Genomic DNA, 15,227 nt, shown 5'->3' with positions numbered 1-15,227 from the left:
GAACAATTCACAATAATTTTATTATTTATACCCCGACCATGTGGCTGGGGTTGTACGTGTGTAGTGTGTGGGTGTGCTGTTGTTTTTCCCGGGAGGTGGGGGCGCTTTGTTTGTGTTTCGTCAGCGCGCCTCCGTGCCTTCTCAGCCCTCCTGCGACGGCGAGGCTCCTCTCGACGGCCGGGAGAGGCGGCTCCCTTGCCTCTCGTGTCATGGCGCCGGCAGTTCGTGAGGTAAACACCGCGCGCCGGATGGAGCGAAGGCGGCGCGACGGGCGCTGCTGAGGGGCGGGGTAGAGGGAGGAGGAGGAGGAGGAGGAGGAGCTGGAGGGCGGAAGGACGAGGAACGAGGGGGGGGGGCAAGGATCTCGGACGGTTTTGTGCGACGGGGGCTGCTGCTGCTGTTGCTGCTGGCGGCTTCCGCCTCGGTACAATGGAGCGGCGATAAGGCGCCGGGTGCGACGGCCGTGGCAGCGAGGGCGAGGAGGCGAAAGCGAGGGGGCTAAGGCCTGAAGGGCGGTTAGATCGGTTACCGAGTAAGTTCATCCTCACAGCAGTCCGGCCGCCGCCGCCTCTTTCCCCCTCCCGCCCCACCCGCAATGAGGCACCAACTGGCTCCCGGTCCCGGATGGGGACGGGGTAGCGGGCACCCGCCGCCGGTATCGGACGGTCCGACGTTGCGCCGGGGGGAAGTGGAAGGGGGGGGTCTTCTGTGGGCCTGAAGGGCTCTTCCCCCCTCCCTTTGGGCCTCCGCTTGGCCCAAATTGCCCCCCGTCACCTCAGCCTGGGCAAGGGGAGGGGAGCCCACGGCGACAACCACCACCCTTAGGCGTTTTCCCGTGTGTTGTTGTTTCACTGACTTCAGCTTAAAATCTGCCCGCCTGGCCGCAGGAAAAAAAATCGATTGGGCTGTGTAGTCAAGCATTTAATTGGCGAGTAATACTCAAATGTGATCACCACTCGCCTTAAGGAGATGTTGGGGAGGATGAAACTACCGAGGCCATCGATCCTTAAAGGGGCTCAGCGAGGTTTACAGGAATCGGTTTGTTCATTGCTGTTTTTCATAAAGAGATTTTTATATCTGTTTGCGATAGGGACTGAAATGTTACTTGCTTACACACACACACACACACACAATTTTTATAAAACAATGTAGGCCTCAATGTAGATTTGATTAAGTAATAGGCTTTATCCGCATTCTGTCCTGCTGTAGCGTTCATATGTGAAAGACAAAGCAGGAAAGTTTCAGAGGTGCTCTTTAGTGTTCTGTGTTAAAAAGCTCTGCCTATTAGCTTCTACTTCGGTAATTACATATTTACTGAGCTATGTGTATTTGATGGGTCCAGGGAACAACTCCTTTGTGAGTGGTGACTGCTGGAGTTTATTGTTGGTTGGACACTTTCAAACATAGCATGTGGTGTTCTCGCTGCTTGGCAGCTGTAACCACCAGCACTTTTAAAGGGAAAAAGTAGATGGACTGAGGATGAAGCAGAAATATGGAAATTATGTTTCCCGATCACTGTGCCTTTTTGTGTGACAATTAAAATAGTGGTCAGCTCCTAGCATATTATCTACCCCAGACATGATTAGAAAACAGAAGTGTTGACAATATCCTTATGATATTCTCTCATCTTCATGGAGAATCTGTTAATGTACATAAAAAGAAGCTGAATGACCTATGGAAAGAGCAAGTGTCAACCTTATAATGAAGTTCACAAAAGTACCTAGCCTGTAGATTTTTGTTTGTTTGTTGTATTGGCTTCTAAAGAGGCTAGTAACTTATATTTCCATACTGGCCATGGAGGGGAAACCCCCTCATCTGCAGCCAAAATGGAAACACCAACAAGTAACTGGGTCTTAGCAGGCTAGTTTTTTGAGGGAGCCTTTTGTCAAACACACTTGTGGAAGAGGGACAGAGTGATCTGTCGCCTCACTGCTAGTCTTCTGTGTTTCCATGTTGGATGTGGAGGGATACACTTCTGTTCCTTCGCAGCTAGCACAGCAATCATCTCAGTTGGTATATGGGCAACAAGCAACCCAACCCTCCTTCACTAGTTTGCTCACTTGCAAGAGCTAGCAAGAAGCTCTGGCAACAAGCAAGTTTGTCACAAATACTGCTTGCCCAGGGATGAGTCACAGCCACACTGTGCATTTAAAAACACTTGAACAGTCATGACTTCTCCCAGATAATCCTGGGAACTGTAGTGCTGGAAATTATTAGGAGAGCCCTCACAGAACTACAGTTCCCAGCACGCTTAACAAACTACAGTTCCCAGGATTTTGTGGTGAAGCCATGATTTACGGTGGAATAGGATTGCTTTAAAGGTATTGTGTGGCTGTGACCTATGGTCCCTTCCCGTGTAAGGTTCTGGTGTGATGGTTTCACAGAAAGATTCACTGTTGTGTTCAAAGCAGCTAACTTGATATACCAGTTTAAGATGAAAGAGAAGTCCTGCTTTTTAAGGAAAATAACCCTACCTTTTATATGCATACTTATTGTAAGTTGCATGCACATGAAATTGCATGGAGACGCCTGAAGGAGCGTCTCCACCCCCACCATTCAGCCCGGACACTGAGATCCAGCACCGAGGGCCTTCTGGCGGTTCCCTCATTGCGAGAAGTGAGGTTACAGGGAACCAGACAGAGGGCCTTCTCGGTAGTGGCACCCGTCCTGTGGAACGCCCTCCCAGCAGATGTCAAGGCAATAAGTAACTATTTTACTTTTAGAAGACAACTGAAGGCGGCCCTGTTTAGGGAAGTTTTTAATGTTTAATGCTGTACTGTTTTAATATTCGGTTGGAAGCTGCCCAGAGTGGCTGGGGAAACCCAGCCAGATGGGCGGGGTATAAATAATAAATTATTATTATTATTATTATATTACTTAGCAGGTGATGGTTTCCTTAAGAATGTGTGAAGATAAAGTGCCCTCAGTCTCAAGAATTATAGAACAGTTTTGGTTCTTACCGTTTTGGTGCATGTATAGATTTAATGCTTATGTCTGGTTGCTGGCTGCTTTTATTTCCACTTAATTCTCTTTCTATTTGCCATTTTATGCAGTACACTTTGAATACATGTTCCAAAGGTGCTATCTGTTCTGTTGCTGTTATTTTGGCTGCTTTCTGTAATCCTGTCAGACAGAGGGGTGGGGAATTTTGACAGCTATGGATGTATGTAATTCTCACAGCTACAAGCCATGCACACTCATCATAGGATGAGTTAAGACTGATGCCACTCCTTTTCTCCAACTTCTGCCTCTGTTAATACAAGAGCAAGAGGCAAGTCCTGTAATTTGAAGTACAAAGTGCTAGCGCTGTGTAGTTGCCTCATCAGCTTCTTATTTGCTGTACTAGTCATTGCAGTTCAGTGCTCGTTGTTGGGTGTTGCATATGTTTTCTAGGTCATTAGTAGAATGATGGAGGTTGAGGAATGTTGGTTGTGTACCCACGCACACCCTTCAGAAGAGCTCTTAAAGGCAATAGTCTTGCTGAGCTGCTAATTCTTTGCAGTTTGTATAAATCTCTATATATTACAGTACTGTATTAGTGTGACTACCTTGGATGGTCACAATACTTGGCATAAACTTTGGTCTGTGACCCATTTTTCTTCTCTCACACATTTCATGCTATATTTCAAAATCTGATAATTGGTTTATGTAGGGGTAACATATTTTTGTTCTACCTCCACAGTCAGAGGCAGTATGATTCTGAATACCGGTTTTCTGGGAATCACAGGTGGAGAGAGTGCTCTTGTGCTCAAGTTCTCCCTTGCATGCTTTCTATAGACATTGAGGTGCCTACCGTGAGAACAGAGTACTGGACTAGGTGGGCCTTTGGCCTGGTCTTGGGCTGGGAGATTAAGCTTGAGACTCTTAATTTCAGGGTTGTGCTCCACATTGGATAAAAGATTCCAGCATTGCTAGGGGTTGGATTAGATGACCCTTCCAACTCTACAATTCTATGATTCTATGTTTACTAATAAAAGCTTGGCTGGGTGAGAGAGAGTAGTTTGCCCAAGGTGCCCCAGTAAGGTTAGTGGAAATTTGAACCTAAGTCTCCCACATAGTCAAACTCACCACTGTTCTCTTCATGGCATCCTGCTTGTCCCGTTTTGAACATATATTTCTTTCCCCATCCCACAGGGAAAGAGCGAACAGCTAATATGATGGGAGATGCCGCAAAACCGTGCTTTGCCAGACGTAATAAGGAGCGGGGGATTTTAAATGAGGAGGATTTCCAGAAGTGTGCTTTGCGTCACGATTACCAAGTAATGGATGATTATGGAAATGGACACGGCAACAAGATGGACATAGGGATTGAGAAAAGGAAGGGAGCACTGGGTCACTATGGAACAAGTCCCCGAAAGGGAGCACACGGTGTTTCAAATCACCCGAATTCTTCTAAAAACACTGTTCACAATCAAGGTATGAGAATAAATGAAGCCTCAAAAGACCAAATTAAAAAGTGGGTGTCTGACAACCATCATGCTAATTTAGACAGTTGGAGAGAGTACAGATCTACACCCCGGGTTCCTGTGGTTATCAGGACAAAGAAGGATCCTTCTCATGAGTGTGAGAGCCAAGGAAACAGAAATGGAAGAAAGCAGCTCCAGAGAGACTTACCGTTAACAAGTGACGATTTATCAGATAGGAAAGGAAATTCTGGTAATATAAACACCTTTAGATCATTTTCTTGTGTTTTAAACTGTGTTCAAGTATTTTGGGATGACTGTAGTCTTAAGAATTATCTTTAGGTATCTTCTTACCTTAGAAAATGTTAATTTTACCATGCTACAACATTTCAAGATAGTGCTCTATTGCTAACTTATGGCACAAAACGTGCTAGTCTTAAAAACAACCAAAGAATGACTGGGTTGATATCAATCCTATATCCTGCTTTAGCTATTGTGGGGTTTTCTTTGTAGCAATCACAGTTGTATCCTGTATGAGGTAAGTGGCTAAAAGCTGTGTTGCTATCTGCCTTCCCAATAACTATGAAACCCTCCAGAAAAGGTTGGGGAAAAATATTTCAGATTCATAAACAGTAGTCCCAATATCTGAAGAAGTGTGCATGCACACGAAAGCTCATACCTATGACAAACTTAGTTGGTCTCTAAGGTGCTACTGGAAGGAATTTTTTTTAATCTAAAATGTAAAACAGCAGAACAGTAGGCCCTTAAATTTACAAAGTATTGCACAAATGTCCATGTGGCAGAATCAGTACTTGGGGACAGAATCTAATGGACACAATCCTTACTGAAATGGTGATGGTCATGCCCAGCTTACACAAGAGAACTTTGAGGTGTATTGTACCCTACATGGATTGAGTAAAACATGCGCATGAGATTTTTCCATCTTCATCCAGCTGTTCTAGCCAGCTCAAATGTGCACTGGTGCCAGAGGCATATGGCTACTTCCAAAGCCCTGAGTGGGTGTGCTTAAGGGATAAAAATGTGCTTTTAAGTAAAAGCTTGATTTCCAGCTTAAGGCATGGGTGGGAACCCTGCTGCCCTTCTGTTGCTGTTGGACCATGACTTCCATCAGCTGCGTCTAGCATGCTGGGCATTGTAGTTCAACATCTGGAGGGCCACAGGTTCCCCATCCCTATCTTAAAGACTACTTGATTTCCTCTACCGCCACCTGCATTCATGGCTGTAAGTTAATGCAGCATGATAAGGGGATGCTTTGGATAATGCTGTTTTCTGTTTGGTGACACAAATATTAAGAGACACATGCTTAAATTCCCAAAAGTCACAGTTGGGTAATACCTTTCGTAGGATCTATCAGAATGTTACAAAATAATAATAATAATAAGGTTTTGAGTTCTGCAGAACTCTTCAACAAGTAAGGTGTTGTATAAAAGAGTTGGTTGGGGAGGACAAACAACACGCACACACATGCAAAAAGTGGGCCAGGTGCTGTAGCCGTAAGGCGATTTTGTAGATCCTTTCCAAGATGGTGATTTCAGGCTGAATAAATTTTTGCTAGATGCTACATAGATCAGGTTACACACCTAGGATTTTGGACTAAAGAAGCATTGGCTGCCTCCCATTTTTTTTAAACAAAAAGCCTAGCTGTTACCAAGATTTCTCCCACACCTTAAGCAAAACATACAGGTGCCTGGTTGGGTAGAGAATTTCAAGGTGATCTCAATTTTTTTAATGCAATTCAAAAGACCAGGAGCTGTTTGGGAAACTTTGGAAAGAAAAATAAACCACTTGGAGATTTTTTTGAGATATTAAGTGGTATGGAAATGATTAAGTAAAAAATAAAAAAAATATATCAACTCTTTTCCACCATTTTTTGACAGTGCTTATCTGCTATTGGGGTTCAGTAGACCTTTTAAAGTTGTATCTGAAAATAAAGGATGAAGGTGATTTGACAACTAAGTTTTACTTTGAGTAGTCACACTGAGATTAAAGGATCTAATTTAGTTATGGCCATTAATTTCTGTGGGTCTACTCTGAGTAAAATTTAGTTGAATACTATCCTGAGATTGATTTCAACACTATTCTACTTTAACAATACAGGATGTGGTACCACACTTCGAAAACTTAGACTAAAACAAACTGTTGGTTCCTGCCTAAATGTTAATGAAAGGGAAAGCAAAACGATGCCTGTCTGAAATACTGGACTCATAGTAAATAATAGAAGGAACCCAATGTACCTAATAGCCTAATAGGGAGGCCTGCCCTCCCTGCCTCCAAAGAATGCAGATGAAAACCATTTTAAGTGCATCCAATTGATGTCTGATCACTGACACGTGGGTCCTTTTGATCACCACCTATATTACAAAAAAAGAAATCAGCGTTGTGAGTCTGCACTATGTTAAGATAAAAGCCAATTTGGAGCAGAATTAACTTGTGTGTGTGTGTGTTAAAATTGACTCCTGGGCTCCAACTCCTGGAGTCCTTGTAAGTTTTGTGTGTGCATAGGAACATACATACGTTTTCTTCTGTTTCTGTGTGTGTATGTATGATATATACGTACAAACATAAAAATCTATTTCAGTGCTCTTAAAGTGGTATAAGCACAAAAAATGGAATTTTTGATATAGGCAAAATGCTAAGGTTTTCCTACCCTATTTTGAGAAGTTGCTTGGGGATGGGGTGGGTCTCAGTGAGCTTAGGCATTGATAGTTTCACTTTCCCATTTGTCCAGATAGGTAAATTGGACCCATAAGTAAATTAAACTTTTTTAAAAACTGAAAAACAGGGGTGGAATTAAACGACACAGGACAACTGACCCCATAATTGTTGAGGAACACACAGAGTGTGAAGTGGTTCACATGGCAAAAAACGGTTTGCAAATACAGTAGCCCGGCAACTTGCACACATTTAACTTGTGCACATTCAGCTTTATGTGCTTGGCAAATAATTTTTAAATTTTTTTAAAGGGGACAGGTGTCGGGGGAGGGGGAAACTGGCAGTCCCACCCATATGCAACTTTGGCTTTAAGTGCAAGTAACCCCTGTGTACGTTGAGGGCTTACTGTATTTCAAACAGTTTCTGGGGTCCACGGCAACCCTATTGGCATTAGAGTGCTACTAAAAAATCCGCTCCATAACGAATGTACTTCATCATTTTGTTGGTTCTGTTCGCCTGTCAGTGGTTTGCCTTCTTATCACGTACTTCCACTTCTTTAATAAGTACATTAAAAATAGTTCCCCAAACAGCATTTGTAGGAAGATAAAAGCAGTGATACTTTTAAGACTGCAACCCTATGCACAGTAACAGCACGGTTCTATATTTGGCTAGTGAGAGGGCAAAGGGATTTACTCCCAGATAAGTGAGCAAAGGATAGGGTTGCAATTGAAGTCTTGCTGGGTACAATGGGGGCATTGGATTGTACTGCACATCTTTTCATATTCTAGGTGCCTTGTGTTATGTTATGTTATTATGTTATGTTATGTTATGTTATGTTATGTTATGTTGTGCCTTCCCTTGTTGGGTTGCAGACTCAAGAGTTCTTGCATCGCAACTGTAGATTCCATCTACAGAGAGCCAGTGTGGTGTAGTGTTTAAGAGCAGTAGACTCGTAATCTGGGGAACCGGGTTCGCATCTCTGCTCCTCCACATACAGCTGCTGGGTGACCTTGGGCTAGTCACACTTCTCTGAAGTCTCTCAGCCCCACTCACCTCACAGTGTTTGTTGTGGGGGAGGAAGGGAAAGGAGAATGTTAGCTGCTTTGAGACTCCTTAGGGTAGTGATAAAGTGGGATATCAAATCCAAACTCCTCCTCTTCTTCATCATCCTTCGGGGTTTCTCAGCAATGGTTTGTTTAGGTGCGGAAATGCACCAAGGTCACAGTCGTTATTTGAGGTCACAGTCGTTATTTGTGCCGTGCACTTACAGCAACTTTGTTCTAATAACTGTTCAAAAGAAACAAAGAAACATAGGAAGCCAAGAAGATCAAGACGGATAAGAAAAGAAGAAAATGATCAAGACGAGGATATGGATGGGCCGGTTATAGATGAGTCTTTACTGTCAGCAAAAGAATTGCTAGGGCTTCAACAGGCTGAAGAACGACTTAAGCGAGACTTCATTTACAGGCTGAGGAAGGTAGCTATTTCTGCAATAAATTTCTTCTTTTGGGGTGAACTGTGCAAATATTGGTACTGAAGGATACCAGTTAGGAATATGCTTGGTAAATGAGAAGAGCAACAATGGTGGGAAAGGGCTTGGGAAAGCAAGGAACATGTTTAACCACAGATTACTTTTATGTGTATTTGGCAATGCTTACAAGGGGATAGTGCTGCTTGTTCATTATGATGAGCAGCAATAATTTGGATGAACACCTGAAATTTATTACTTGGGTTTAATAAATCCTGCATTGGACAGAGTAGATGTACTGTATTAATTTTTGAAGGTTTTTTTTTTTAATAATCAGCAAAATGGTCAATAGGTAGAAAATCTAAAGAGCAAAGACATAGCTGGAATGCTATATGCAAGTATTCTTATTCTTACCATTTCTGTGATACACTGATGATCTGATGTAATTCATGTTAAACATCATAGGCCACGGTACTATCCTTAGAATAAAAAAATGGAAAGGCTTACCCAGATCCTTCTTAAAAGTCACATCTCTCTGTCGGGTTGCTGACACTTTCAGGAGGGTGTGTGTTGAGAGTTAGTCCGTCAAGAGGTCTAATTCTCTCCTCTTTTCTCAAGGAAAGAATTCCTTTGAAGTGGTTAACTCTCATATCCATAGTCTCTTGTAAAAATTCCAATCACACAACGAAACCATTAACATAACTTAAATGTTGAGCTGATCCAGGAATATGAAATGTCTGGGTAATTTTTATTTAAAAAATTAATAAAATTCTCACTTGTCATCACAGATATTGAAGTGATCAATGTGCAGCTCAGATTTAGGCCCAAGGAATGAATATGTAAAAATCATTTCAAATCTGAATCAAATTGGACCTTAAGCAATTTTTAGAGTCAGGATCGCTGCCTGATTTAATAGGTAGTACATAGATGTGCAGGAAAGACCATGCTGTTAAGTGAACTGGAAATCAGGTCCGTTCAGCATGAATGGTGATACATATCATAGCTTTCCCATAGGACTGAAATGCTAGTTCTCAGTGCTATTTAAATAATCCTAGATGTTTTCTGACAAATGATTTGACTCTTGAGTCCAGGTGACTCGTCTTGACAGGAACATTGTGAAATGATATATTTGTAGAAGCTTTAATTTGTTTTAGTCTATTTTATTGTGGTTTAAACTTTTTGTATACAGTCATACCTCGGCAGTCAAACAGAATCTGTTCCGGAAGTTGAACAGAATCTGTTCCGGAAGTCTGTTTGATTTCTGAAACATTTGACTTCCAAAGCGCGGCTTCTGATTGGCTGCAGGAAGCTCCTGCAGCCAATCAGAAGCTGCAGAAGCCCCATCGGACGTTTGGCTTCCAAAAGATCGTTCAAAAACCGGAACACTCACTTCTGGTTTTCGATCGTTCGGGGGCCAGAACATTAGGCTCCCAAGATGTTCAGGAGCCGAGGTACGACTGTATTTTAAATTACAGTTGAAATTTTTCTATAAACCACTTTGAAGGTTTTTTTTTCTACGATCTAGTGGTAAATAAATTTTATGAAATAAATAAATTAAAATCAATACATTTTAATACATTGTGTTCTCCTTAGCGCCCTCGAAGTTACCCAACAGCCAAGTATACTTGCAAATTATGCGATACTTTGATGGAGTCGGTGGCCTTTGCTCATAAGCATATAAAAGAAAAAAGACACAAGAAAAACATAAAGGTGAGTCAGTGGCTGGTCAAAGCTATAGAAGCATCACAGGGGTTTTGTGTGTGTGTTTGTTGTGCAGCTTATTAGAGAGAGCTCAAAATATCACATGCCAGTATGGTAGCTGATGAGCAGCAGCAGCTAAACATGGGGGGCCCTACATTTCCCCCTCCCAGCAACCTTATTCCAACCTTTCCAGCTTCAGGGCAGGATGTTCTGTGCTTGGGACCTGTAACTAGTGGGGAGGGAGCAATAGAGATGAAGCAGGGAGGGATAATAGGTGCTTGTTGTGAACTGTGTGTGTGCTGCATGTGTGCAAGAGGAAGTGGCCTGCAGCCAAAGGAGGGCGGGGGCACCAGCTCATGCAGTCCTTGGCTGAAGCAGGTGAGCCGTGCTTGCTCTGGGGAGTTAATTAGAAAAGTCGTTAACTCAGCAGTCCAAATCCCTACCGGAAAATATGTCTTCGGATGGTGGTGCAAGGGGAAAATACCAAGGCCATTTACGGAAGCCAGAGACCTTCAGGCAGCTGAGGGAGGTTGAAATGGAGGAGCGAATGTTGTAGCCAGGGGTGTACTTGGGTAAGAGAGCCAAGCTCAGAAAGGGGCAAGGTTGTGGAAGCCTTTCAAGTTAGGGCAATTGGTCCATGCTGGATCTGGGCATGAGCAGGAAGCCAAGGTATGGATTTGAAATCCCCTGCTTAAGATGGCCTGCCTTGCCCTCCTCCCAGGTGGCGCTGTAGGCTAAACCACTGAGCCTAGGGCTTGCTGATCAGAAGGTCGGCGGTTCGAATCCCTGTGACGGGGTGAGCTCCCGTTGCTTGGTCCCAGCTCCTGCCAACCTAGCAGTTCAAAAGCACATCACAATGCAAGTAGATAAATAGGAACCGCTATAGCGGGAAGGTAAACGGCGTTTCCATGTGCTGCTCTGGTTTGCCAGAAGCGGCTTTGTCATGCTGGCCACATGACGTGGAAGCTATACGCCGGCTCCCTCGGCCAATCATGCGAGATGAGCGCGCAATCCCAGAGTCGGTCACGACTGGACCTAATGGTCAGGGGTGCCTTTACCTTTACCTTTTTACCAGCTCATAAATACCTTTCTTTTCTTGTAGGCATCTGGCTTGCCAAGTTGATGCCTGTTACCCTTGCTGTCATTTTTCTAAACAATGTTGAATTCATGTTGTAAGCTCCTTGGGTTAGTTAGGGACCTTTTTGTTTTGCAAACTGCTATGCATATTACTACCGCGATACAAATAGGAGTACATCTTCTAACATTTGTTTTCTCTTGCACAAGAAATGCCTTTCTGTGAGTAAATATTATCTGTGATGTTTTAGCTAGTAAGAGGACATATTTGTGGAAATGCTCTTTGCAGGGACATTAGAATTGGTTTTCTCCCCCCCCCAAATATAACATGGAGAAATAAAAGTAGGTAAACTGTGCCAGAGTATATACTTTTTACATTATTAAAATGATTTTGAGAGAGAGAGAAATATTTCTTGCATATTATCTCTACAGGAAAAGCAAGAACAACAACTGCTGACTGCTCTACCTCCACCAACGCCTTTGCAGATTGAAGCTATTGGTGTTGCCATTGAGAAAGTAGTGCAGGAGTTTGGTTTAAACAATGAAGACTTTGAACAACGGCTTGGAGTTGAAACTGCCATGGAAAGTGTATTGCATCAGAAATTGCCAGGTAACATTTTATTATAATTGTCTTTAACAAATGGTGAGCCAGGTTGTATTTCCATGGTATCCTAGTTACTTGATGCAAAATATGGACCCGAAGCTGTAAAATAGATGAACTGCTAAAGGAGAAGCCAGCATAATGGCTAAAAATAACCAGTGCTTAAAGATCGCTAAATCAGATTAATATTCATGTCCTTTAAATATTGATAGAGCATAGGTTAACCAGGAAAGGATGCGGGGAGTGTAAACTCCTGTTGTTCCTGGATCTGCTCTGGTCAAGACTTCTTTGTGGCGAAGAAAGTATTTTCCCCTGTTCTGCATTTCAAATTGAACTTTTCCATTTTCATTCACTATAGATTGTTCTCTAAGACTGTATGGCTCTTCTTGCAGCAGATTTGGTTTCAAAAACTCAGATGTAAATCTAGATATCCAGTTTCCAGCTAATGTAAGTAATCATTTTCTTCAGGAAATCTCTCTCTATATATAAATGTAAAAGGTGCATGTAGGTGACACTCCACCTTTCTCAGAATTAACCGATTCCGTTCAAATTTGGACACAATGTTCCATTCCACTGTGCGGAGGTTCCTATACAGGTTGCATAGACAGATGTCATACCTGGGCCATGTAAAAACCCCAAACCTCCGTGTTTCAGAACTCACAAATCATACGAAAGTGCATGCTGGGAGTACAGGAGAGATTGCAACACATCGCCCCCTAGCAATGGCTACACTGGTACTGCACCTAGGAAAGCTTCCCTCTCCACAGTATCGTGGCTCGACTTTGCAGGCTAGGCCGCTTTCCAGACTAGGCCGAGTGGAGGTAGGGGCTTGCCTGGGCAGGGGCTTGCCTGGGTAGGGGCTTGCCTGGGGGGCAAATAGGTCATGGGTCAGGACAGGGTGGGCCCAATCAAAGGGATGAGGGGGGTGAGGGGAGTTTTAAGGGGGACTCTGAGGCTCCATTTAACAGACTGAGCCACAGCAACGCGTGGCATGGCCAGCTAGTATTGTATAAAGTGGATTCTAGCAGCTTTGCTGCCAAATTAAGTTTAAATGGTTCATAGCAGCCATAATGGTCCTATAAAAAACAACGTGCATGCCTGCAGCTCTGGGAAAGTTATAAATTTGAGCAGTTTATAAAAGCAAAGCATAGCAAAGATGCATATACAAAACCTCAAATAAATATTGATGTGAACAAAAGTTTTAATGAGATTCTCTTTTTTAATATGATTATTGGTTGGCATCCATCTGTCTCCAGAGACAGTGGAAGAGTCAAACCATTGGAGAGTTACAGCATATGCTGTGGCTGTGAGACTGATATGGGAGAGACATGTTTTGTTGCAGCTGGGGCAAGTGGGGGTGTCTGATAGTGCTGACACAGATGCACCATGGTCTTTCTTCTTTCTGCATATTTCCCAGCGTTCATTCCTCCTCTGATTACAGGTCAATGCTGTGGATGTATGGCCTGAATGATTGTCTGTTTATCATAATTTATTTGATTTTTTTGCATTAAAGCCACCTCTTCTTTTTAAAGTACCACCAGACAGCTAGTTTTTCCACGTTAAATGTATACTAATAATAAATAAAGAATAACATCAGTAAATGTTAAAATTTTATAGTTTTTGTTTTGCTGTTCTTTATAGATGTCCCAACCAGATGTTCTCTTACTTGTACAAGAGAGCCTGAAGAATAGTGGTAAGGCCCATTCATTCATTCATATCTCGAATTAGCCATGTCCTCACCCACATCAGGTGAGAATGTCATTTCTGTGCAAGTAGCACCAAACAAATATCTCTTGAGGTTGGGCAGTGGGCAGGACTGCATGTATCCAATGATTGGTGCCATTGTCCCTATTTTCATACAGAAACTGAGAGAAGAGAGTATTAGCACAGTGGTGGAAGATGGTACTAGATAGATGTCTGGATTGGAATGGTGGATGGTTGATCTATTTTTCTTTCAAAGCAGCTCATTCAAAGCCCAACAAACCATAGCTTGAGAAAAAGAATGGAGGAATCATATGGATCACAGTGGCTCCCCAGACATTTTGGCTACAGGAGAAAAGTATTGCCAAATGGTTCTTAGAGCTGATGGGGCCTAGGTTTTAAGCATGCGTCAGGTAGCAGCAAAAGAGGCAACACCTCTATAGTATGCACTTGGCCATACACAACCGCAACACGTCAACTATTTGTTGTTAAGGCTTCATTCAGAATATGAGGAAAAGGCTAAAAGAGTTGGTTTATAAGGGAAGATTGAAGGAAAACGGAAGTGATCTGATGTCTGGATGGCCACTGTGAGAACAGAATACTGATCACATGGGCCTGATACAGTGGGCTCTTAGGTTCTAATGTGCTTGTACAGTACTCTGTCTTGATTTATCTGAAATACTGACTGCTGGTTCCACAGGTTAGAATCAGGAGTTGCCACTTCACTCCTAAACCTGCATTAAGATTGTGGGCAAAACTCCACTGTAACTATTTTTAAGAACCCTGAATAAAGCAAATTGGCTAACAAATACCAATAATTAAAATAAGGTTTGTAACACGGGCAGTCCTTGGCATTAATGCTAGTTGGTGCAAAATTTTCTGAAACAATCTTTCCTGAATTTTTATACACCAGCAGAGGTGTCAGTTATACAAACTGATCAGTAAGTACAACCTGCGTACTAGTAAGCAACACATTTTATTGTGAGTGTAAGCATAGCTTATAGACTGTCTCGCCAGTCATTTTGTTGGTTCTGTTTGCTTGTCAGTTGTCTTAACATGGTTTGCCTTCTTATCACATACTTTCACATCTTTAATAAGTACATTAAAAAGGTCCTAAAGAACCTTCATTGGCTCCCAGTTTCTAAGCACATTTCAAAGTGTTGGTGCTGACCTTTAAATCTCTAAACAGCCTTGGCCCAGTATACCTGAAGGAGCGGCTCCATCCCCATTGCTCAGCCCAGACATTGAGGTCCTCCTTCGAGGGTCTTCTCCTGGTTCCCTCACTTGCAAGAAGTGAAGCTTCTTGAAGTACCAGGCAGAGGGCCTTCTCAGTAGTGGTGCCCTCTCTGTGGAACACCCTCCCTTCAAATGTCAAGGAGATGAAGAATTACAGAACTTGAAGAAGACACCCCTTTATCGGGAGGTTTTTAACGCTTGATGTTTTTAGATATGCTGTAAGCTGCCCCAGAGTGACTGGGGAAATCTAGCCAGATGGGTGGGGTATAATTAATAAAATTACTACTACTACTACTACTACTACTACTACTGTTAGCAGTTACTCCTGAGCCTTTGCTTTACGGGTGTTTTTTCAAGCTCAGCCACCTAA

General features: G+C 42.9%; 1 protein-coding gene across 1 annotated transcript in view; it reads left to right on the top strand.

Annotated features, from left to right (window-relative positions):
• Window positions 1-337: 337 nt before the first annotated feature.
• Window positions 338-15,227, top strand: part of TUT7 (terminal uridylyl transferase 7) — a 39,006-nt gene continuing 24,116 nt past the window's right edge. The window contains exons 1-7 of the mRNA XM_035099617.3: window positions 338-532; window positions 4,135-4,656; window positions 8,375-8,553; window positions 10,138-10,254; window positions 11,752-11,929; window positions 12,279-12,367; window positions 13,562-13,613. Of these exons, the coding sequence (XP_034955508.1) occupies window positions 4,155-4,656; window positions 8,375-8,553; window positions 10,138-10,254; window positions 11,752-11,929; window positions 12,279-12,367; window positions 13,562-13,613 (1,117 nt within the window). The 5' untranslated portion in view covers window positions 338-532; window positions 4,135-4,154. The remainder of the gene's footprint in view (window positions 533-4,134; window positions 4,657-8,374; window positions 8,554-10,137; window positions 10,255-11,751; window positions 11,930-12,278; window positions 12,368-13,561; window positions 13,614-15,227) is intronic.

The sequence above is a fragment of the Zootoca vivipara genome, chromosome 10 (assembly GCF_965207765.1).
Source record: "Zootoca vivipara chromosome 10, rZooViv2.hap1.1, whole genome shotgun sequence".
Taxonomy (NCBI): domain Eukaryota; kingdom Metazoa; phylum Chordata; class Lepidosauria; order Squamata; family Lacertidae; genus Zootoca; species Zootoca vivipara.
Note: the sequence above shows the minus strand (reverse complement) of the source record. Positions and strands in the feature narration are given on the sequence as shown.